The 24,037-nt window shown below is 48.5% G+C and overlaps 1 protein-coding gene across 9 annotated transcripts in view; it reads left to right on the forward strand.

Moving 5' to 3' along the window:
* Positions 1 to 24,037, forward strand: part of Myo5c (myosin VC) — a 77,203-nt gene that overhangs the window by 37,823 nt on the left and 15,343 nt on the right. For 5 of the 9 annotated variants that reach the window (XR_015626654.1, XM_087562209.1, XM_087562210.1 and 2 more), the window contains 18 exon segments: positions 1,900 to 2,034; positions 2,608 to 2,705; positions 6,504 to 6,590; positions 7,816 to 7,927; positions 8,474 to 8,685; positions 10,073 to 10,238; positions 10,497 to 10,643; positions 11,436 to 11,600; positions 12,731 to 12,824; positions 13,914 to 13,977; positions 16,553 to 16,733; positions 18,681 to 18,774; positions 18,931 to 18,994; positions 19,714 to 19,794; positions 20,774 to 20,954; positions 22,476 to 22,569; positions 23,020 to 23,083; positions 23,186 to 23,354. Coding sequence is in view for 5 of the 9 variants with exons in the window: in XM_087562209.1 (XP_087418335.1) it covers positions 1,900 to 2,034; positions 2,608 to 2,705; positions 6,504 to 6,590; positions 7,816 to 7,927; positions 8,474 to 8,685; positions 10,073 to 10,238; positions 10,497 to 10,643; positions 11,436 to 11,600; positions 12,731 to 12,824; positions 13,914 to 13,977; positions 16,553 to 16,733; positions 18,681 to 18,774; positions 18,931 to 18,994; positions 19,714 to 19,794; positions 20,774 to 20,954; positions 22,476 to 22,569; positions 23,020 to 23,083; positions 23,186 to 23,354 (2,208 nt within the window). In the remaining 4 variants the exon portion in view is untranslated. 9 annotated transcript variants of the gene reach the window in all.

The following is a 24,037-nucleotide window of genomic DNA, read 5'->3' on the forward strand; positions in this document are numbered from 1 at the left end:
AAAATACAAGGCAATGAATGAAGACACACCAAATGCCAATACATACACACATGTGCACACATCTACATACAATGGGCACACACATGCATGCACATGGGCATGCACACACATACAAAAGGAAAGAAAATCAAACCAAGTTTAACGGGTGTGGCCTTGGGCATCAGGTTCTAGAATCCACTGCTTGGAGTGATGAACATTATCTCCAAATGAATGAAGGCCTTGTGGCCATTTTCTTTTCCACTTCAGATCTTTCCTGATAAAACTTTAAGAAGAAGGTATTCCATAGCTAGGCCTTCATTTTATAATCATCTGGTCTACATTTATTTCCCTCTTTTAGACAATCCAGTCATTTAAAGTGCTCAGATGTTTCGACAGTTCCCATGGAGTCCAGGCAGTTGCCCTGATGGGTATAAACAAAGGCCACCCTCAGCAAGGCAGCTCACAGAGGAGCATTCGGTGTTGAAACATGGTGGTCGCATCTTTCACATCTTCTGACAGAATTAGTTGACTTTCTTTGCTGATTACTTAGCCCAAGCTTACCTCAGGGTCCTGTCTAGAAGATGTCTTACAGACTAGGTCTGTCTCCTGAACTGACAGGTGGGAATTCCAGACTCAGTCTGTGCTTGAGGGCACAGGAATGCTCACACACACACACTCTCTCTCTCTCTCTCTCACACACACACACACACACACACACACACACACATACACACACATGCATACACACGCACACACATACACACACACATATACACACACACTCACACACACACTCACACATACACACACACATACACACACATACACACTCACACACTCACACACACACATACACACACATACACACACATACACACATACACACACACTCACACACACACATACACACACATGCACACACACACACACACTCCCCACTCCCCCCACCCCTCCCCCACTTTGGAGTGCGTTAGGCAATGCCCAGGGTCCCGCTTTGGAGGCCGTTATCCACTTTAAAAGAATGAAGAGCAACAGAAGACAGACCCTTGACACAACCGATTCACAGCAGAGTATGGATGCCCCAAAAGAGGGGCAAATAAAGATGAGAGAGCAGAGGCAGGACCGAGGCCAGCCTTGGCTATACACTCATAATCAGGTGTAGGTCAGCCTGGGCTACACAGTGAGACCCTGCCTCAAAAACCGAAAGGCTCCGAGGAGCTAGCTCAGTAAGTGCTTGCCATACAATAATGAGAGCCCGAATCCGAGTCCCAGAACCCATGTAAAAAAGCCAGGCGCAGTGGTACACACATGTCACCCCAGCAAGTGGGGGAGGCAGAAACAGGGGCTTTCTAGTCTTCTTGTATTCTGATCTGGGTAAGCGCCAACTCTACATGAGAGGCCCTGTCTCAAAAGCAAGGTAGACCCTGTTCTTAAGATTGTCCTTTGGCTTCCATACACATGTTTACATACACGTTTACACACATGAACACACACACTGTACATGAAAGCATCCACATATACACATAGATATAGGGATATGGGTTCAACATTGTAAGCAGGGTGTGGCCGGATGCCACTAATGGCCCTGATTTGTAAGTAGGGCTTGGATCTACAGAGAGGGGTGGCTGGGCTCTGAAGAGAGTCCAGCTGAGCCAAAGGGCCCAGCAGAGCCAGGGGATGTCTCTTCTCTTCTGCCAGATGGCACAGTGCATGCATTTAGACACTTGTACAGTTGTCCTCTCTCTCAGTCCCAGGAAGCCATGGGCATGACCATGCGGGAGGCCCTCCATACATAATGGAGTTCTGGCTGTGGAGGTGGCGGGAACCATCACCCTGGATCCGCTCATTTAGATAGCCGTCACGATTGTGTATTTGGTCTGTGCGGGTAGGGATACTAAAACCCTCCCTGTTCCCTTCCAGTTTCATCTCTGTGCCGCCTTTTTTCAAGAAAGCCCTGTTCCGTCTTCTCCCTTTGGGGCAATGATCACAGTCAAATCTGCAAAGCAGGTCATCAAGCCGAACACCAAGCACTTCCGGACCACGGTTGGGAACAAGGTACACGGGGGCGAGGTGGGAGACGGTCACGGTAAGGCCAGCTCGGGGGAGCCAGACCGTCGTGGACGCACAGCCCGGGCCTGGCTTCAGACAACCCATCTTCAACCTAACTTCAGTTTAGCACATCCCAGCGCTCCCTCCCTACCCATGAGTAGTCACATGGTGTATTAGGTTTCTGCTGCCAGGGAACCCTGGTCAGGTAGGCTGTACCTGTTAACCACAGTCATAGCGCAAAGCCTGCCCTGACAGTTGCTTGTGCGAAGTTACCTCCTCTTTTGAAAGAAGTTTTAAAAACTTTTCTTTATGTGTGTAGGGGTGTATATATGTGAGGACACGGGTGCTCACAGAGGACAGAAAAGAGTGTTGGAGCACCTCGAGCTAGAGTTACAGGCATCTGTAAACCACCCAGTGTGGGTGCTGGGACCAAGACTAAGGTCCTTCGGTAGAGCCTCAAGTGCTCTCTGACTGGCTCTCCAGCCCCAAAGTTACCTCTTCTTATGATCATCTTTATTTGTCTGCAATAAGCAGTGAGTTATTACAGAGTAACATCTGACCCCGGGTCCTGCTTCCCAGTTCCGCAGCTCCCTGTTCTTGCTCATGGAAACCCTCAATGCCACCACACCCCACTACGTCCGGTGCATCAAGCCAAATGATGAGAAGCTGCCCTTTGAGTGAGTATTCCTGTCACAGAAGGAGAGCCCTTCAAAAGTGACATCCTACTGTGGCCAAAGGCAACTTAAGGAAGAAAGTTCTTGGGCTAGTGCTTTGGGAGGGAGACTCTCTCTAATGGCGGAGGAGGAGGAAGAGGAGGAGGAAGAAGAGGAGGAGGAGGAGGAAGAGGAGGAGGAGGAGAAAGAGGAGGAGGAGGGGGAGGAGGAGGAAGAGGAGGAAGAGGAGGAAGAGGAGGAGGAGGAGAAAGAGGAGGAGGAGGGGGAGGAGGAAGAAGAGGAGGAGGAAGAAGAGGAGGAGGGGGAGGAGGAGGAAGAAGAGGAGGAGGGGGAGGAGGAGGAGGGGGAGGAGGAGGAGGGGGAGGAGGAGGAGGAGAAAGAGGAGGAGGAGGGGGAGGAGGAGGAGGAGGAGGAGGAGGAGGAGAGGCAGCAGACAGTCAGAGCAGGAAGCTAAGACCTGACATCTCCATTCGCGCACAGGAAGCAGAGAGAGCTAATTGGAAATGGGCCAAGGCTACAAACCCTCAAAGCACCTCCTGTCCCCCAATGCACACACTATGTGCTTCCTCTAGTAAGGCTCTAACTCCTAAAGGTTCCATAACCTTCCCAAACAGGTCACAACTGGGGACTAAGTCGTGTCTGGCAGAGGGGGCACACGCCTTTAATCCCAGCAGTTAGGAGGCAGAGGCGGGTGGATCTCTGAGTCTGAGGCCAGCCTGGTTCATAGAGTGAGGTCTAGAAAGAACAGCCAGAGCTACACAGAGAAACCCTGTCTCAAAACAAAATGGAAAAACGCACCAAAACGCACAAAAATGAAAAAAAAAAAGCACCACCAACAGAAAACACAGACTGGGGGGCTGGGGATTTAGCTCAGTGGTAGAGCGCTTACCTAGGAAGCGCAAGGCCCTGGGTTCGGACCCCAGCTCCGAAAAAAAGAACCAAAAAAAAAAAAAAGAAAAGAAAACACAGACTGTGGGTTTTTTTCTCATTCAGAGTACGAAGATTTTGGAGTTTTTCTGAGATTTCCCATGAACTTTCTGAGTTCTTTAATCATTCAAGCAGGGCTACCTTTTACATATTTACACCCCTGAGCTTGAAATAATTGTCTGCAAGCCAAGGTTAAACACCCAGGACCCAGCCTCCCTGCATATGTAAGGGAGCATATGTGTCTGTAGGCTACCAACAGTGGTAGACCCCAAGCTACTGTAGGCTTCTTTTTTTTTTCCTCCATCTTTATGTAGTTGAGTATTTCTTATTTACATCTCAACTGTTATTCCCTTTCCCCGCCTCCAGGCCAACATCCCTCTAACCCCTCCCCCTCCCCTTCTAGATAGGTGTTCCCCTCCCCATCCTCCCTCCATTACCCCCCCCCCAGCAATCACGTTCACTGGGGGTTCAGTCTTAGCAGGACCCAGGGCTTCCCCTTCCACTGGTGATCTTACTAGGATATTTATTGCTACCTATGAGGTCAGAGTCCAGGGTCAGTCCATGTATAGTCTTTAGGTAGTGGCTTAGTCCCTGGAAGCTCTGGTTGCTTGACATTGTTGTACATATGGAGTCTCGAGCCCCTTCAGTTCTTTCAGTCCTTTCTCTGATTCCTTCAACGGGGGTCTCGTTCTCAGTTCAGTGGTTTGCTGCTGGCATTCACCTCTGTATTTGCTGTATTCTGGCTGTGTCTCTCAGGAGAGATCTACATTCAGTTCCTGTCAGCCTGCACTTCTTTGCTTCATCCATCTTATCTAGTTTGGTGACGGTATATGTATGGGCCACATGTGGGGCAGGCTGAATGGGCATTCCTTCAGGCTCTGCTCTCAACTTTGCCTCCCTATTCCCTCCCAAGGGTATTCTTGTTTCCCTTTTAAAGAAGGAGTGAAGCATTCACATTTTGATTATCTGTCTTGAGTTTCATGTGTTCTGTGCATCTAGGGTAATTCAAGCATTTGGGCTAAAATCCACTTAACAATGAGTGCATACCATGTGCATTTTTCTGTGATTTGGTTACCTCACTCAGGATGATATTTTCCAGTTCCATCCATTTGCCCATGAATTTCATAAAGTCATTGTTTTTGATAGCTGAGTAGTATTCCATTGTGTAGATGTACCACATTTTCTGTATCCATTCCTCTGTTGAAGGGCATCTGGGTTCTTTCCAGCTTCTGGCTATTATAAATAAGGCTGCTATGAACATAGTGGAGCACGTGTCTTTGTTATATGTTGGGGCATCTTTTGGGTATATGCCCAAGAGAGGTATAGCTGGATCCTCAGGCAGTTCAATGTCCAATTTTCTGAGGAACCTCCAGACTGATTTCCAGAATGGTTGTACCAGTCTGCAATCCCACCAACAATGGAGGAGTCTTTCTCTTTCTCCACATCCTCGCCAGCATCTGCTGTCACCTGAGTTTTTGATCTTAGCCATTCTCACTGGTGTGAGGTGGAATCTCAGGGTTGTTTTGATTTGCATTTCCCTTATGACTAAAGATGTTGAACATTTCTTTAGGTGCTTCTCAGCCATTCGGCATTCCTCAGCTATGAATTCTTTGTTTAGCTCTGAACCCCATTTTTAATAGGGTTATTTGTCTCCCTGCAGTCTAACTTTGTGAGTTCTTTATATTTTGGATATAAGCCCTCTATCTGTTGTAGGATTGGTAAAGATCTTTTCCCAATTTGTTGATTGCCGTTTTGTCCTAACAACAGTGTCCTTTGCCTTACAGAAGCTTTGCAGTTTTATGAGATCCCATTTGTCGATTCTTGATCTTAGAGCATAAGCCATTGGTGTTTTGTTCAGGAAATTTTCTCCAGTGCTCATGTGTTCGAGATTCTTCCCCACTTTTTCTTCTATCAGTTTGAGTGTATCTTGTTTGATGTGGAGGTCCTTGATCCACTTGGACTTAAGCTTTGTACAGGGTGATAAGCATGGATCGATCTGCATTCTTCTACATGTTGACCTCCAGTTGAACCAGCACCATTTGCTGAAAATGCTATCTTTTTTCCATTTGATGGTTTTGGCTCCTTTGTCAAAAATCAAGTGCCCATAGGTGTGTGGGTTCATTTCTGGGTCTTCAATTCTGTTCCACTGGTCTATCTGTCTGTCTCTGTACCAATACCATGCAGTTTTTATCACTATTGCTCTGTAATACTGCTTGAGTTCAGGGATAGTGATTCCCCCTGAAGTCCTTTTATTGTTGAGGATAGTTTTAGCTATCCTGGATTTTTTTGTTATTCCAGATGAATTTGCAAATTGTTCTGTCTAACTCTATGAAGAATTGGGTTGGGATTTTGATGGGGATTGCATTGAATCTGTAGATCGCTTTTGGTAAAATGGCTATTTTTACTATATTAATCCTGCCAATCCATGAGCATGGGAGATCTTTCCATCTTCTGAGATCTTCTTCAATTTCTTTCTTCAGAGGCCTGAAGTTCTTATACAGATCTTTCACTTGCTTGGTTAAAGTCACACCGAAGGGCATCCCTCCATTGGATGGGAGCCAAAATGTTACCGCCCACACATCTTTTTACCTGTTGATACTGTTGGTACATGTTTTCCCCCACAAGGTGGCCCCTTCCCCATCATCCCCCTTAGACCTCCTTCCCCTACCTACCTACACCCCCAGCTTCTAGCCTCACAGAAAGACTATTCCAGAACATTCTGTCAATGTGTCTGGTGCTCTGTACGTGTGTTGGGGGTGAAGGGGCAATGGGACTGAATCTTGCTGCCTGGGAGTCTGAAGCCCAGGCCTCCCTGTGCACATGGTCTGCATCACTCGGTAGCTATGAAGCCTTAACACATAAAATTGCTTTAAGGTTTGACTCTAAACGGATTGTCCAGCAGCTGCGAGCCTGTGGTGTTTTAGAAACGATTCGAATAAGTGCCCAGAGCTACCCTTCCAGGTAGGCTGTTGTGAGTGAAGGCACAGAGAAGCCACCAAAGGGGACCACACCCATTGGTAGAAAGTTTATTCAGGGGGAATCAAACTGGTGTTGTGTGTGGTGTGTTTGGGGAATCAAACGAGTGTGTGCGTGCATGTGTGTGGTACATGGGAGGTGGGTGTGAACCAAAATCCCTGGGGGCTAGTGTGGGGGACTTTTATCTGTTGCAGACTTGGTTGAGTTAAACAGGAACTGGATGCCCTTTGTGGGAGGTGGCTAACTGTAGGGGGCCGATAAGGGAAGTAAAGACTTTTCCTAACAGAAAGCTGCTTCACAAGATTTCTGAGGAACACTGAGTTTAAGTTTTTGTCTACCCAGTAACTGGTAGCCATCCTTTTCTTTCCCCAATCAGAGTCCAGACTGAGCTGAACCAAGGCTGTCCTTTGGGACGCCATCAATGGCACTGCCTTTTAGGGGTCCACTTCGGACCTAACATTTGTCAGTCCTTGTTCAAGTGTTTGCTGAGAACAGAGGGTGCAGTGGCAATATTTTTTTGCATGCTTTGCATTTTGCAAAGTGCATTATCCTGGGAGAGGGACAGGTGATGAAATTCCCAAGGATGAGTTTATTTTGGCTTATGGTGTCAAAGGTGTCAATGGCCGTTTGGCTCTGTTGCTCCTGGGCACATCACTGACCGCAGTAGGCAGTCAGAGGGATAAGAAGGGGCCAGTTGACAAAGCCGTACCCACAGTGAGCTTCTGCATCCAGCTCAGCCCTTATCTCCTTCCTGGTTTCTGCCCACTCTCCGATAGCATCTAATTCAGCCCCCATCCCTGGGCTAAGCCATGACTTAGGCCAGAACCCTCACGATTCAGTGTTTTTCAAGAGTCTCACCTCTGAGCACTGCACTAAGGACCTAGCCTTACACATCCGAGTCTTTGGGACATATGTAATATCCAAACTGTGACACAAGTGCTGTGTATCTCAGAAGATACCAGCACCCCAGGCCCCCATCTCAGCTGCCTTGTCAGAACAGGAGCTGAGGAGGTCAGAGGGATGGGGGATAGGCTAAGTCCGTTCATAGAGAAGGTGCGAGTGCTGGGTGGTCTTGGTGGTGACACAGAGAGGGTCACCAGAGCCCACTCCACCATGTCCCCTGTGGGAGGGGGCTGAGGGAAGCAGCGCAGTCTACTGCACGAAGAGCCTCCTCCCTGACACACCTGCCTGCTTCTCCCCGACTTTTCAGGTGGACATACCTCGAGTTCTACAGTCGCTACGGTGTCCTCATGACCCAGCAGGAGCTGTCCCTCAGTGATAAGAAGGAGGTTTGCAAAGTGGTTTTGCACAGGCTCATCCAGGTGGGTCTCACCTGCTGGGCTCTTCCCGGCGGTATGCCTCTCAAACGTATCCCTTCCTGCCAGTAAGATAATGGCAGTCATGGCCCCTGAGGTAAGAGCCCTTAACAGCAGGCATCTCCTGTGGAGATCCAAACCCTGGATTCTGCAGCCATCCTCCTGGGATCCAATACCGTCTGACAGGACATGGTCAGATGAGGTGGAACCAGCTCCACAAGGTGGTCGTGTTGCTCAGCATGAATTGAGATTATCGCTGAGGTGATGAGTTAGGCCAGAGAGGAGATGACAAGCTATGACCGTGGGGACATGGAATAGGGGTGTGACGATGGCAAGCTACGATGGCTAGGAAATGGGACAGAGACTTGAACCCAAAACCAGGACAGAAAGCAATATGCACCTTGAATAGATGTTTCTAGATTATGATTCTGGTTTTTTTCCCCCCTGCCTTGTACATAAGCAACACCAATGATTTGAGAATCATTTGACTCTCTCAAATTGCAAAAAAAAAAAAAATCTTTATTTTGTAGTTATATCTCTCTTCTCTTCCAGGATTCTAACCAGTACCAGTTTGGCAGAACCAAGATTTTCTTCAGAGCAGGACAAGTGGCTTATTTAGAGAAACTCCGCTTGGATAAACTGAGGCAGGGCTGTATTGTGATCCAAAAGCATGTGCGTGGCTGGCTGCAGAGGAAGAAGTTCCTCCGAGAGAGACGAGCTGCCCTGACAATCCAGCAGTACTTCCGGGGCCAGCAGACAGTGAGGTAAGTGGTGAGGAAGGTGGCACTGGGGCTATTTCCCAGAGCTCCCCATGGAGAGCAGCTAGGTCACAGGGCCTTCGCTGTCCACGTACCCAGGAGAGGAGGAGCTGCTGGGGACAAGACCCCTTCTCTTGCTCCGTGGACACAGGTGTGGGTCAGAAGCCCCCTCCAGTGGCTGTGAGCCTGGGTATGAGAAGGGCCTGTCCTGTGTGCCAGCTCTCCTACAGTACAATATAGAGATTATTTCATGGTTATTTTACTTATATTTCTTGGCCATTCATAAATCTCCCTCGTCGTGGATCCCTCCCCTTCCGTACACTCTGAAGAGAAGAGCCTGTTTACCTCCGATACTTCAGGCAGACGGTAACACGTTTTTCTGTGTGGAGTCAGATAGTAACTATTGGAGCCCTTAACAGTCATGACCTCTGATTCAGCTTCTGCCGTTATAGCCTGAAAGCAGGTACAGTAGTCTTTTTTTATTCGTAGCTGTAAGAAAGGGCCTGAGGCTTGACACTTTATAAAGAAAAGAGATTTGTTCAGACCACAGTTCTGGAGTACGAATTGTTTTGGCCTCTGATAATGGCCTCTATTGCTATGACACAGTGTGACTGAGAAAGTAGCCAGAAACAGCCATGTGGAGGAGAGACCAAGTGCCTGGGGCTTCCTCTCTCTATATAAATTCACTCTCTTGGGCAACTGGGTCAGAAGAACGCTGGGTTTAAGGCAAGGCTGGGCCGCATAACAAGTACTAGGCCAGTCAAGACTTCATAACAAGACCCTGTCTCTAAATAAGTAAGGGCTGGAGAGTTGGCTCTGTAGGGGAGAGTGCTTGCTACAAGGTGTAACCACTAAGAACAGTTTGTATCCAAGCACCATATAAAAACAGCTGAGCTTGTCCACACAGGCCTAAACCAGAAGGCAGGAGGACGGCTAGAGCTTGCTGGCCACCGGCCTGGCTCCAGGTTCAACAAGAGACTTTGTCTCAAGTGAATTAGGCAGAGAGTGAGAGTCGGAACATCATGTTCTCCTCTGACTCCAGATCTGCAGCTCCCAACCCATCTTCCACAAATGAATGAATGAACAAGTAGGGTTCCGGGGTGCTGTCTCGTCATCACAGTCTCTGTGCACCTGCGCTGTGCGCCTGCACACACGTGTGCACCTGTGCACCAACTGGGCAAGCAGACGCTGTGTCGACCCACATGGCTCCCCAGCGCCACACAGTGTCAGGGGAAGCCCACACAGGCCTGAAGTTGCATCAGGATGAACTCATTGATGGTAGAGATGTTAGAACCTGAGAACCTCCCACCCCTGGCACTGAAAGGTGCCGCCCACTCTCTGGTTCAGGCTGAGGCTCTAGTCACCCACTCACACTGCTGTCTCTCCACCCAAGGAAGGCCATCACTGCCACTGCCTTGAAGGAGGCCTGGGCAGCCATCATCCTCCAGAAGCATTGCCGAGGCTACCTGGTCCGTAACCTGTACCAGCTGATCCGTGTGGCCACCATCACCATCCAGGCACACACCAGGGGCTTCCTGGCCAGGAGGCGGTACCGGAAGGTATGGAGTGAACTTAGGCTGCTGTTCCTCGTTGCACTTTCCTCAAGGCAAGGGTTCTGGTGAGAGAGGGATCCTCACTGCCCTGGGGGTTTGCCTGAGGGGTTGCTCCAGAAGTCTGGGATGAAGGCTCAGTGGGTCGATGATGGGAGACTCCTGTCTGCACCGTGCAAGTGCTCCAGGGCTGGGTCTCCCAGTGATGAAGGACCCAGAGAGAGAAACAGGAGGTCAGTCTGACATTTCACCAAGCTCCTTCTCCAGTTGCTGCAGGAGCACAAGGCAGTGATCCTTCAGAAGTATGCGAGGGCATGGCTGGCCCGGCGCAGATTCCAGAACATCCGCAGGTTCGTGCTCAACATTCAGCTGACTTACAGGGTCCAGCGCTTGCAGAAGAAGCTGGAGGATCAGGTAGGCACCCAGAGCATCTGTGCATGTGTGTGTGTGCATATGCGTGTGTATGTGCATGGCTGGTGTGTGTATGTGCGTGTGTGTGCATGATCATATGTGTAGGGTATATGTGTAGGTGCACATACATGTGTGTGCATGTTTGGTCTCTCTGCTTTATTCTTTTTGAAGCAATGACTGCCAGTCAAAGCCAGAGCTCACTCGCATTGCTAGTAACTCTACCAGGCAGCTTCCTCTAGGAATCCCCAGGCTCGACCGTCCAAGGCTGGAATCGCAGGCCACCACGCCCCCAGCATGTTTGTGGATTCTGGAAACACAAAGCACTTTGGCTTTGGAGGCAGCTCTTCTCTTGCCTTTGCCTGCCTCCTGTGAGTCTATCTTGACCTACTAAGTGCCCTAGCTGTGCTGCCCAAAACCCACTCCATGGCCACTGGAGCTACCCAAGCTCCCTCTTCAGAAGTCCTTTATTTTTTGTTTTTTCCTTTTGTTTTTATTTTGTTTTCTTTTCAAACAGTAATATCTGGGTCCGTGGATGAGGGCACAGCATATGATTTTTTTTTGAGAGAAACACAATACGACTTCAAGCATTAAAGTTCTAGTCCCAGGAGCAGACAGGCCCTTTGTGACCGGAGTCACCAGCTCAGAAAGAATCTGCCTCCCTCAGTTCTCTGTAAAGATGCTAGTAAATGTCACCTGCGGTAAGGGTGACTGCTGTCAATAGATGCCACCTTGGAGGCACGAATGCAGCAGCTGCTTCGCTCTGAGCTAACCTCTGACCTCCCAGTCTTTCTCTAGAACAGAGAGAACCACGGGCTGGTGGAGAAGCTGACAAGCCTGGCCGCTCTGCGGGTTGGTGATCTGGAAAAGGTTCAGAGGCTGGAGGCAGAGCTGGAAAAAGCAGCGACCCACAGGCACAGCTATGAGGAGAAGGGCCGGAGATACAGGGACTCGATGGAGGAGGTCAGGAGTGTGCCACATGAGCGGCGGGGCCCACCTTCCCGTCTCTGCACAGTAGGCAAATGTCGCCTGTGCTTCAGTAAAGCAGGGCTTCAGGGCACTAACGAGGGAGCCCAGAGGACTGGACTCTGAAGCTTAGGGAAGGGCTCAGCTTCCCTCCCTATCCACCTTTACAAGCTGACACAAGTCCCAAGGAGCACAGCTGGCTGCTTCCCCTTCTCCCTCTGTCACATGTCCACCTGCATGGGTGCTGGAGGCCTCCTTTCCCTGACCTGTGACTCAGGATCCGGGGAAGACTTTCATCTCTGTGGTCTAGTGAGAAATCCCAACATCCCCCATTAATCTCCTAACTTTACTGATGGCTACTTGTGCAGCTTGGCCGAGTCACTGACCCTCTGAACTTTTGTTTTCTTATATTTAAAGTAGAAATGACAAAAGGGGGCTGGAAAAATATTTAAGGGTAAAGTTTTCATGTGAAATAACTTAGCCAGTGTCTACCATGGGCCACACACAGGCGTGAACAGGTGCATTCTAGCATTTTCTAACAGATTTTTATTCATTACTGTCTGTTCTCCTGTGCCTTCCAAAGTCTCGAGGCTCCCACATTGGTAGCCATAAGTCCCCAGAAGGGCCCTCTCTGTGACCTAGTGCATGGAGGGGGGAGGGATGGTGCCCATACGGCTGCTGTGGTCCTTGGTGGCTCTGCCAGTCATGGCCATCCCCACCAAGGGGTCCACAGGTCCCTGCAGGCCTGTCATCAAGAGAGGTTGAAAGAACAGACTGTGCCCTGTTCCCCACCCCCAAATCACAGCAGCCTCAAAATGTGAATCCACCGTGTATTGTGAACTAAGACATTAATTAATAAACTGCCCTGGGTACTCAGAACTCGGGAGAGGCCTGAGACATTCCTTGGACTTGGGCTGTTCTCCCAGATGTCAGATGTCAGTCATGGCTGGGGAGGTGAGGACCGATGTCTGATTTGAAGTCCCCTTGGGTCCCTGATTCTGTGGCTGGTGCAGGCTGTTAACACTGGCTGAGCCAAGCATATGTGATTGAAAATGTCAGCACAGAGCTTGTCTCCCGGGCCAGCAGCAGGGTCACCAAGGTCTCCTCATGTCCCTTCCCTTCACTAGAGATTGTCGAAGCTGCAGAAACACAATGCAGAGCTGGAGTCGCAGAGAGAGCGAGCAGAGCAGAGTCTACAAGAGAGGACTGAGGAGCTGAAAGGTACCCGGCACTGGGTGTCACTCAGCACTGTGGGTACCACGGGTCTCCCATGTGTGGTTGGTGTACCATGCGTCAAGGGGATAAGTGTGTATAAAAGGTGTGCACTTCACCCTGTCTGTGCCTCATAACCAGCGGCCCTAAGGTTTTAACCAAGGGAGGAGAATGTGGAGTGCATAGTGTGTTGTATGTTTGCATGTACTGTGTTGTTCATATGTGTGTAAGTGAGTGAGAGTTTGAGTGTGTATGAGTGTATATGAGAATGTATGTGTAAGAGAGTGTGCATGTTTGGGAATTTGTGTGTGAGTAAGAGTGAGTGTGTAAGAGTGTTCATGAGCCTTCATGAGTGTGTGGAGATGTGTGCATGAGTGTGTGTGTGTTTGAATATACGAGTGTATGTGTAAGTGTGTAAGAGTCTCATGAGTGGCCTGAGGGACCTTGCACATGCTTTGCCCAGCATGTGGACTAAAGGGGCACCAGGCCCGGGGTGCAGGACTGAGTGGAGGGGAGGTTATTAGTGCCTCTAGGACAGGACTTCTGGGGTCCCAACAAGAAGGTGCACCCCGACTGTAGACCAAGCTTTGGAGCCCTCTGGAGAGAGTGGGGAGCAGAGGTGTTTGGGAGGAACCTGGAGCCTGAGCAGGGAAGGGCTTGCCTCACTGAACTGCTTTTTGTTACATCATTGATTGCTTTGTGGGGAGGAGGTTCTTTAAGTGACGTTTTCCACAAGAACATTTAAATCCTCAGATATGTAACTGAAAAATGGCCTGGTTGGTACCCATGGCATGTCTGGGTGGATAGTTTTAGAAGAGTTGTTATTTTTTGAAGCCCCTAACCTTCTTATCTAGTTCGTGAGGAGTTGCATGTTCCCTCACCCCGAGTCTCCATGGTAACAAATCCTCCAAGGTGGCTCTGAAGTGTGAGACACTTAAGACATTGTCTGGGGCTGGGGATTTAGCTCAGTGGTAGAGCGCTTACCTAGGAAGCACAAGGCCCTGGGTTCGGTCCCCAGCTCCGAAAAAAAGAACCAAAAAAAAAAAAAAAAAGACATTGTCTGGTAGATTTGTTTCAAATACCATTCTATGTCCACAGAAAAAATGGACCAGCTCACCAGGCAGCTGTTTGATGACGTACAGAAAGAAGAACAGCAGAGACTGTAAGAAATGCTTCCTCGAGCCCCCATGCCCCTCTCCCGTCTGTCCCATCCCTTCCCTTTCCTTCTCCTTTCTCTCCCTCCCTTCCCTTCCCTTCCCTTCCCTTCCCTTCCCTTCCCTTCCCTTCCCTTCCCTCCTCTTCTCTTTGTTTATGATATGGTCCCAGGTATCACTGGCTGGCCTTGAACCTCCTACAGAGCCTAGGATGTCCTTGAACCCCTGACCCCCTGCCTCTCTGTGCATCACCACCGCTGGGAGTGGAACCTGGGGCCTTGGGCTCACTAGTCAAGTCCTCCATCAACAGAGCTACATCCCCATCCACTCTGCTCTTTTCTGACTCGCTTCTCAGCTTGAATCTAGTATAATCCAGATCCCGGCAGGTAGAGCATGGATATTTTTAAGAGGTGGGATTTTTAGAATCTCAAGGGCCCAGTTCTAGGGTGTACCACCTCAAATGATGCCGTGCTCTGAACTGTCCATTCTCCTGCTGATAGATCCTCACTGGTCCCATGACCTTGGGTTGGATCCGCCCCCTTCTGATTTCAATCATAAATCATCTGATAATTCTCAGAGATTCAAGTCTGGGCTCCTTTTCTCAGAGGGAGTCCATGGTTTATAGATCTAAGTGGGGAAATGCCAGAGTGATGGGGAGATGTGGAATATTCTCATCATGTTTCTTGGGGGACAGAATCTCAGGGTGCCTGGGATGATGAGGTACCAGTTCCCTATGCAGTTAGCAGAAAACCGTGGTCTAGAGAAGCAGGTGGGGAAGGAGACTTCCAAAGACTGAGGAGCCAGCTGCACCGGTTACCCTGAGCTCCCAGCTGTCCAGCCTCAGTGAGGCTGTGCAGGCCTGTGAAGTGAGCAAAACTGTGTCCCCCTTAGGCCTCCTCACAGCTCCATTTGGGCCCTGATCATCTATCTGTGTATGCTTGGCCCCTGCACAATCCTCAGAGGCACAAACTGCTAGCAGACCCAACAGGCTCGGTCTTAGGATCTGAGGTTTGTTGTGCCTCAGACTCCGGGTTTAATTTTGGTTTTGGTTTTTACTGGCATCTTGAGAATACTATAGGGGCTAAAGATATGGCTCGGCTGTTAAGAACACTGACTGCTTCTTCTGAGAGGACCCAGGTTCAATTCCCAGCACCCATATAACAGCTAACCATTGTCTGCAATTCTGAAATCTGACACCCTCACACATCCATACATGCAGGCAAAAACACCATCACATATAAATAAAAATAAATAATTTTTTAAAAAAGAGAATACTGTAGTCAGTTTGGGGGGGTGTTACAAAGTTTAAAGGTTTATTAATATCTATAAAAAGAGATAAAACAGAAATCTCTGTGGAGCATGGGTCTCTTCCTCAAAGTCTCCTCCTTTGGGCTGTTAGAGCAAATCTACCAAGGCTCTGGGTCGGCAGCCCAGCAGCGGGAGACTGCAGGAAGCTCACAGAGCCCCCGGGACTGCCTCAGTTCTGACTGGACCCTGTGAATAAGCAAAGTTTGTCTGTGTCATGTGTCTCTTGATAGTTGTCATCTTAGTTCGTCCCTACTTGTTCAGTTCAGGGACGCTCTCACAAGGAATTCAGTTTCCACATACTTTGGGGCACCTTGCTTTGCCAAAATATATTCTAAAATTCTTAAAACAAGGAGTGGAGAGATTGCTCACTTGCTAGACAGCCAGAGTGGGAGTCGCAGCACTCAAATGAGTTGGGTGTCCAAAGACACCTGTGTCTCTAACCCGGAGGGGTGTGATCCCTCTTCTGGCTTCCGTGTGCAGAGATGCAAGCATCAGGGTACACAGTGCATACACTTACAGACACCTGCTTTCACACACATAGACATGTAGATACACAGACAGACAGACAGACAGACAGACAGACAGACAGACAACTTTTAAATTTCTTGGAAGGCAAGATCTCTGGATATAAAAATGGTCCGACTGTTTATGTCCCTTATCTGAAGCTTAGGGGCAGAAGGGTTTTGGTTTTAGTTTTCCATATTTTGGAGACTTGACTTAGACATTACTAACAGAGCACCCCTCCTCCCACAGTCCCAAATCCTAAATGTTTCAAAGATGGAAAGCTTTCATTTTCACACTGGTGGTGCGGTCCTGGATTTTAGCATTTCTGATTTAGTTTGGGGAATTCGGAATGCTCCGCCTGGATTTTTAAGGACTAAACCAGAACCCTGGGACGTCCTGAGAACTTAGAAGGGCCAGAACTTGACAGAATGTGCCAGGTCTTTGCTGAAGGATGTACATCCCACAGTATGGGACACGGGTATGGCCTTGAGATGGGAACACCTTAGCACCCAGTGTGACTTCAAGTCCAGCATCTCTTGTCCTGTGCTCTGTGATCCTCAGAGAGTTTCTCACACCGGATGATCTAAGACATTGGTTTTAGACTAAGAGAACAGGAAACAAACAGGACCACAGGCTGCTGTGATGGCCACATGGGTCCTAACCCATCTCCTCCTTTGGCGTGGAGGGGTCTCTTCAATATTTACTGTATATTGTCTTGTTCAAAAACTAGAAAACCAACTCTAAGTTAGATTTTCTTCTTTTACCATTTAGACTTCTTGAAAAAAGTTTTGAGCTGAAAACACAAGCTTATGAGAAAGAGATAGAGTCTCTGAGAGAAGAAATTAAAGCCCTCAAGGATGAGAGGACGCAGCTGCACCACCAGCTGGAGGAGGGACGGGTCACCTCTGACAGCCTGAAGGGGGAGGTGGCCCGTCTAAGCAAGCAGGCAAAGGTGTGTGCTGCCTTCTAGATCCTCCAGTGACTCCCACAGATCTACACAGAAACAGTGGCAATGTCTTGGATTCAGGGTACGGGGTGGGGGGTGCCCCAGGTGGACTGTTCTTTTGTTGAGAGATTTATTAACACCATAGAGGGTTTCTAAAGAGAGCTCAGGGGAGGCATTGCTAGGGGTCCCTTCTTACAGATTAAGGCAAAATGAGGAGGTTGAGTAGCCTGTACTCCGGTTATCATGGATTCCTGGGTGGCAGGAGAGGGGTTAATGGTTCAGCCATGTAGCTAAGTAAGGTGTGTCTATCACACAGGAGGTGCCCCTGTAACCCCATCTTGCCTAGGGTGTCTGGAAACAGCCTTTCCCCAAGGAAGAATGAGAGTCTGAATCACAGAGAGTGCTTTCTTTTATAGCAGCTGAGAGGGTAGAAAGAGAAAGGGGTGCTGAGGGGTGAGTGGTCCTGTAGCTGCTAGCCCCATCTTACTTTAGCATTTCCGTGTTCCCAAGGGATCAGACGACAGGAGCATCCATGCAGGCTGAAGGCTCACAACACCCGGGTGCTCTATTCTCTCAAGTTCCAGCCTCTGGGCTTTCTGAGAGTGTATTTCATATTTGAAAAGTCATCTTCTAACACTCTAAGATTGTAGCTATGCAGTTCTTTAAATAGACAGACTAAAAGAATACTTCCTATTTAAATTATAAATTCAGGTGAACCCTTATTGTTTATCATGCTATAAACTTATGAACACCTGTACTGAAGTGAAATTGTTGCCTTCTGCCTTTTATACTGTTACCCAAAATTCACATGCATGATCAGGAGGGACCTCAGGTAGGCTGGGGGACACAGCCTGCTTAGTAGACTGCCTTTCTAGCACACAGGAAGCCCTGGCCTTGAACCCCAGAACACCAAAGTCAGAAATAGTGTTGCTCTTCTGTAATTCTAGCATGTGGGTGCTGGGAATCAAGCCCATGCCCTTTGGAAGAGCAGCCAGAGCTCTTAACTGCAGGGCCATCTCTCCCGGCTGACCTTAAACTGGGGGAATTGTGAGCCTGCACTTGGATGCTTTCAGAGGTCTGGCTTTCCAAGACCTTAACCATCATTAAGCTGTCTGAGGAATGTAAGGAGATATAAACATTACCTGAAATATGTAAAGAACCATAAAGAGAATCACGGCTTCTGACTGGGCAGTCCCGTGAGCTTGGCACATGATCCCAAATTCACCTTTTAACCTTCAATTCAGCATAGCTTCGTTTTCTAACCATTGAGGGTTCACCTTGTTCTACTCACTTCAAGATCTGTTAGAAGGACCAGGTGCCTAGGGCAGCACTCGATGTTTGATCCCCCTCCTCTCCGAGTTGGATGCTGGGGCCTGTCAATACTCAGAGTAACAGAGTGTTTAAGGGAAGGGGGGTGATCACCCCTGCAACCCCTGAGAATATTTCTGTCTTAACTACAAAATACACAAGCCTGAGGTATTCCTTGAGATGATCTTGCAGTGTGAACAGCGGTGGATTCAGCCCATTTGAAAGCAGAGGTGCTTATAAGAAACTGTCCCCTGTGATCTTCCCAAGGTGCCTAGCCTCTGGTCTCTGTGATTAGTCCTCCTCTCAGCCTAGCTGAGGACAAAAGCTTCCTAGGAAAGAAATTACCTTCTGCCTTCCCCACCTGTGACATTACCTGACCTGCCCTCTGCCCTTCTCAAGGCAAAATTGTTTTCTTCCTTTACAATAGGGGAGCTAATTCCTGCTGCCAGGTAGGCCTGCAAACAGTTGTGTAGTTGAGCTGCTTCAGGGCAAGCTGTGAGGCTGTCTGTGAGAGCGAGATAAGATTCCAGCTAGGAGGCTGCGTGGAGGCGGCAGGCCACCATATGCTGTGTGATGGGTGTGCCCTCGCCTGATGGGAAGTGTGTAACGGCTGTTTTCTCTGCACTGGGTTTGGCTCTGCTTTAGACCATCTCTGAGTTTGAGAAGGAGATAGAACTGCTGCAGGCACAGAAGATAGATGTGGAAAAACATGTGCAGTCACAGAAGCGGGAGATGAGAGGTACCAGGGCATGGACTGCTTAGTGGGTCGTCTGGACCGCTTGCTGGTTGGCTGCCTGAGAGGGTGGTTGGTGGGCTGGGGGCCAGCTGGTAGGTTATTCAGTGGCAAGAAAGCCGTGCTCAAATTCAATTTATGCTGCTCTCTCTTTCCTTCTAGAACGGATGTCAGAGGTCACCAAGCAACTTTTGGAGAGCTATGACATTGAAGACGTTAGAAGCAGGTAATCAATTTTACATAATCAGACATTTACAAATGTAAAACAGGTTGGAGAAGTGGCTGAGCAAAGTGTTAGCATGTGAGTGTGAGCCCTCGAATCAAATCATGTATTTCAAAAGAAGAATCACGTGCTTGTAACCAACCAATGGGGAGGTAAAGACAGAAGGACCCTGGGCTTACTGAGAAGCTAACGTAGACTACTCAGTGAGATCCAGACCACTGAGAGACTGCCTCGAGATGGTGTTGGGGGTGCTGGGAAGACAGATGGTTCGGGGGTAAGAGTGCTTACTGCTCCTGCAGAGGACCAGAGATCAGTTCGCAGCACCCATGTCAGGCTATTCACAATCACCTGCAACTCCAGCTTCATAGGGGACCTGATGCTGTGTTCTGGTCTCCACCAGCACCTGCACACACATACACACACACACACACACACACACACACACACAGATGCATGCTCACACATGCACACACACACACACTCATACACAAACACACACGGATGCATGCTCACACATGCTCACACACACACACGGATGCATGCTCACACATGCACACACACACACACACAGATGCATGCTCACACACGCACACACTCACACATAAACACATACATAATCTTTTATAAAGCAAGACGAACAGTCCTGTAGGAATGACATACACAAACCACGTGAAGTGTGGGCAAGGCTTCTTGGTTTCGTGCCTTCTTTATTTGTTCTCTAGGCTCTCCGTGGAAGATCTGGAACATTTAAATGAAGATGGAGAACTTTGGTTTGCCTACGAAGGACTAAAGAAAGCAACTCGGTTAGACATTCCCTTGGGATTCTGGTTTGGTTGGTTGGTCTGTTTTGTTTTCCCAGAGACAAGACAATGTTGAGAAGTTCATCTTGCTTACAGTTGACCTATTTCTTAGGGTAGAAATATAAAATGACTCCTAGAAAGACTTCTCTGAGAATTCAGCCGTTTGCCTAGTGTTTGCTAACAACTAGTTACAGGGCTGGGGATTTGGCTCAGCTGAGTGCTTGCCTGGCATGCATAAAACTCTGATTTCCATCCCTCACACTGAAGAAATGGGGCGTGATGAGGCACACCCCGAACTCTAGCACTCAGAAATCCAAGATCATCCTTAACTGCCTAAAAAATTTGAGGCTAGCCTGGGCGAGAGACCGTATATCAAAAAGCAAACAAAATCTGTACTGGAGAGATGGCCAGTAGTTAAGAACACTGACTGCTCTTGCAAAGGACCCAGGACTCACGTGGCTGCTCACGGCTATCTAGAACCCCAGCTCCAGGGGATCTGATGCCCTCCTCTGGCCTCCACAGGCTTTGCACACACACACACACACACACACACACACACACGTGAATTCTCATGTATTCTTTCACTAGCTCATGTAGCCTTCCCACTGCTCCTAGCTCACATCAGCTTAGTGACACAGCAGGGTCCCCAAGGGCTCATATCAGGGCCCCATCTTGTACACTCAGTGAGTCCTCAAATTATATTAAGATGCATAGTCATAACTGTATCACACAGAATAGAGGACTTCAACTATTAACTGTAAAAGCATAACCAAGTTACTTCTAAAATGAAATTTCTTTGTCATTAACTGTGTGTCTGATTACAGTTCCTAATTCCCTCCGCCTCTGTAAAAGCATGGTCAGTTTTAGGTCCTGAGGGTGAAGTGCTGACCCTAGCTTTCTCAGCTGCTGCACCATGACCCCTCTGTGACCAGCCCAGCAACACAGAAGCCATGGGCTCATTCCTCCACCCTTTCTTTAACAGCGTTCTGGAGAGCCATTTCCAGTCTCAGAAGGATTGCTATGAAAAAGAGATTGAAGGTCTGAACTTCAAAGTCGTGCATCTGAGCCAAGAAATCAACCACCTGCAGAAGCTGTTCAGAGAAGAGACAGACATCAATGAAAGTATTCGTCATGAAGTCACCAGGCTGACATCAGAAAACATGGTACGGCCTCACCGTGCCTGCTTATCAACATTGTCCCAGAGACGTTCTTCACCGGCGGAGCAAAAATCAGCTCTCGGCAGCTAAACAACTCGCTTTAACTAGTTCTTTAGTGATAAATAACTAGGTCAGAAGATAGATCTACACAGTGTCCTCAGGACAGAAAACACTCGGATTCCAGAGTGTTTGATTACCATGTGGTGGATTCAAATTGTGTGAATGAGTTTACTTTTATATGTTTAATTCCAGCCCCAAACTCCTGTAAAGAAACAAAATGCAGATCAAGGCAAAAGTGTGGTTCTTGGGGTTGGGGATTTAGCTCAGTGGTAGAGCGCTTGCCTAGGAAGCACAAGGCCCTGGGTTCGGTCCCCAGCTCCAAAAAAAAAAAAAAGAACCAAAAAAAAAAAAAAAGTGTGGTTCTTGAGAGGGAACACGTTCATGTCAGTCCATCTCTTCATCCCTCAAATATCCCCTGAGTCTCCCCTTCTTCTTGTGTTTATCTGGTCTTTTCTTCTCATTTGTACCTGTGGAATGCTTTCAGGACACACACACACATGCACACACACATACACATACACGCACACACACATACACACACACACACACACACACACACAGAGTCCTTTCAAGATACACACATACACATGCTTTCTTGTCTACGATATCTTGTGGCCACCATCCCATGTCTTTGTGAGTTGATGGGTCTTCTCAAAGGTCAGTAACCACTCTTCCACGTGACCTTCATTTTCTCTGCAGCCACCCCGCTCTGTTAAGTGCTTCTCAGCAACTCGTGGCTACTCCCCTGCCTCTGGGATTGCAGAGGATCTCACACACCCACTGATGCTACTACTTCGATCTCACTATGTGCTGCGGCTCTGCTTCTTTCTTCTTCCTCTGGCCAAATCATAAGTTGGGACACTCAGGGCTACATCCCCAGGGAGTCTACAGGAGCAGGAACTGTGCTTCATAGGCTTGTGTATACCTGGGATAAACCCTGATGGGGAACGACAGTGAGATCTTCTAAGAGGTATTCTGTGTTTGGGTTTTAGAAGCCTGGGTGTCTGTTTAAACTCAGAGAACAGAAAACAAACAAATGAACAAAACCAAAAAAACTCTTTTTACCTGGGTGGGGGTGGGAGGGATGAACATCTAACAAAGGAGAGTGGCTATGGAGACCACTCCAACTGCAGAATGTTCTGAGATGGAGTGGCCTCTTTCAGGTGAGATGGTATGGCCGCACACTGGAGCGCCTCAGCACAGGGCACCCTTCCCTTCCCACAAAGCACCTTTTGCCTTTCCAGGATAGCCATGTGAGAACATCTCTCTCTGAGCATGCTAGGATTTCTTGAGACCACCACATAGGTCTTCAGCTGAAGGGGGAGAGAGTGGATGTAATGCAATGCATTGCAGTGCCTCAGCTTTACACAGCCCAAGTATTCCACAAGCTCAACAAGGAGAGGGGTGGGTGTTTTCGAGAGCATAAAGATCCGGACTCAAGCACTGATGAATCTCTCTTCTCTGAAGATGATCCCAGACTTTAAGCAGCAGATTTCAGAGCTGGAGAGGCAGAAGCAGGATCTCGAATCCCGCCTGAAGGAGCAGGCGGAGAAGATGGAAGGTAATGTGAAGCATTCTGGTCCTGCTTCAGACTCCAGCATCTAGGAAATGCTTGGGAGGCCATGGCGCTGGGGACATTAAGCTGCGGTCTCTAGGGCTCTGCAGGTAACCCAGAGTTAAGCTGGTGGGAGGACAAGAATGAGTGGCGAATTAAAGGGCAAGCTTCCTTCAAGTTCCACTGGTGTCTGGCATGGTGGGAATACAGCCTGTTGTGCTGCTATAACTATTTTTTTTAAAGAAAATTCAGAAATCTAGATGTTCATATAAAATGTCATTCTTAAATGATTTGTTAAAAAAAAAAAAAAAAAAAACCTAAACCTTATTCAGACCAAACAAAATCTAGTCTCTGACTGGATGGGGTCAGAGCCTTAGATCTGTGAAAATAACGGCACCCCCAAGGTAGAGCTCAGAGACATGGCTGACCACAGCACTGACAGCTTTCTCATAACAGGAAAGCAGGAAGAACCATTCAGCCACCTGAACCGAGGCCTAGAAGAGGAGGGAAGGCAGGGCAAGTAAGTGTGCTGGTGGGAACTGGGCAGGCTACTTCCATCCACTCACAATCACCCACGGGAGGTGCTCACACCGAGGCCCAGAGCCCCTCGTCCCTTCCTCAGGGCCGTGGAAGCACAGAGCGAGACGCATCCGGAAGGGAAGGAGAGGCTGGTGGGTAAGATCCAAGAACCACAGGAGGCCATCAAGTTCCCAAAGAAGCAAGCAGAAGCTGAGGAGGAAGTCGAGAGTATTCTCCGACAAGAGGCATCTCGGCTGTCTTTGGAAAACAGGGTAAGAGAAGTTTGATTGGGTGCCTGCCGGGCTGTGTTGCTGAGCGAGAGATGGAGCCAGGGACAAGTAATCGGACAGAGTAACTGTACACCAAAAGGCCTTCTGTCAGAGCACCGTGTCCTTATCTCAAAGACAGCTGTTTGTGTGGCGATAAACACTCAGCGGTAGAGTAATTGACACCCCCACCTCTGCATAAGTCCGGGTGGTGGAAGCTGGGAATCCCAGCACCCCTGAAGGGAGTTTGAGAGCAGCCTGCTCTACATGAGACGCTGCCGAAAAGAAAACAGAGGAAAAAAAATAAGGCAGTCACTTTCAGAGCTGAAACACTCTGCCCTTTGTAAGAGATGTTTCTGGGTCAAACCCAGCATAGGCGAGGCCACCTCTTCACCTGAAAGGAAAAGGAAAGCCACGCCCAAACCTCAGGACTGTCTCTCTGGCGCCCTCTTCTGACAGCCAACGGACGCATCTCAGGTCTTACTTTTATAGTCTGTTGGACATTAATTCATAATCACGGAAAAGAGATCAAGATACTATATCCATAGAGTAGGAAGTCTTAAGAAGATATTAACCATACGAAAATATTTTTATGTGGGAGTATCAGAAATACCACGTCTTGTGTAATTTCCTTGGTTCAGAGTGTCTAGAATGGACAAACCCACAGCCACAGTAAATTGTTGAGTCCA

Source organism: Rattus norvegicus, chromosome 8 (assembly GCF_021556685.1).
Source record: "Rattus norvegicus strain SHRSP/BbbUtx chromosome 8, alternate assembly SHRSP_T2T, whole genome shotgun sequence".
Lineage (NCBI taxonomy): Eukaryota > Metazoa > Chordata > Mammalia > Rodentia > Muridae > Rattus > Rattus norvegicus.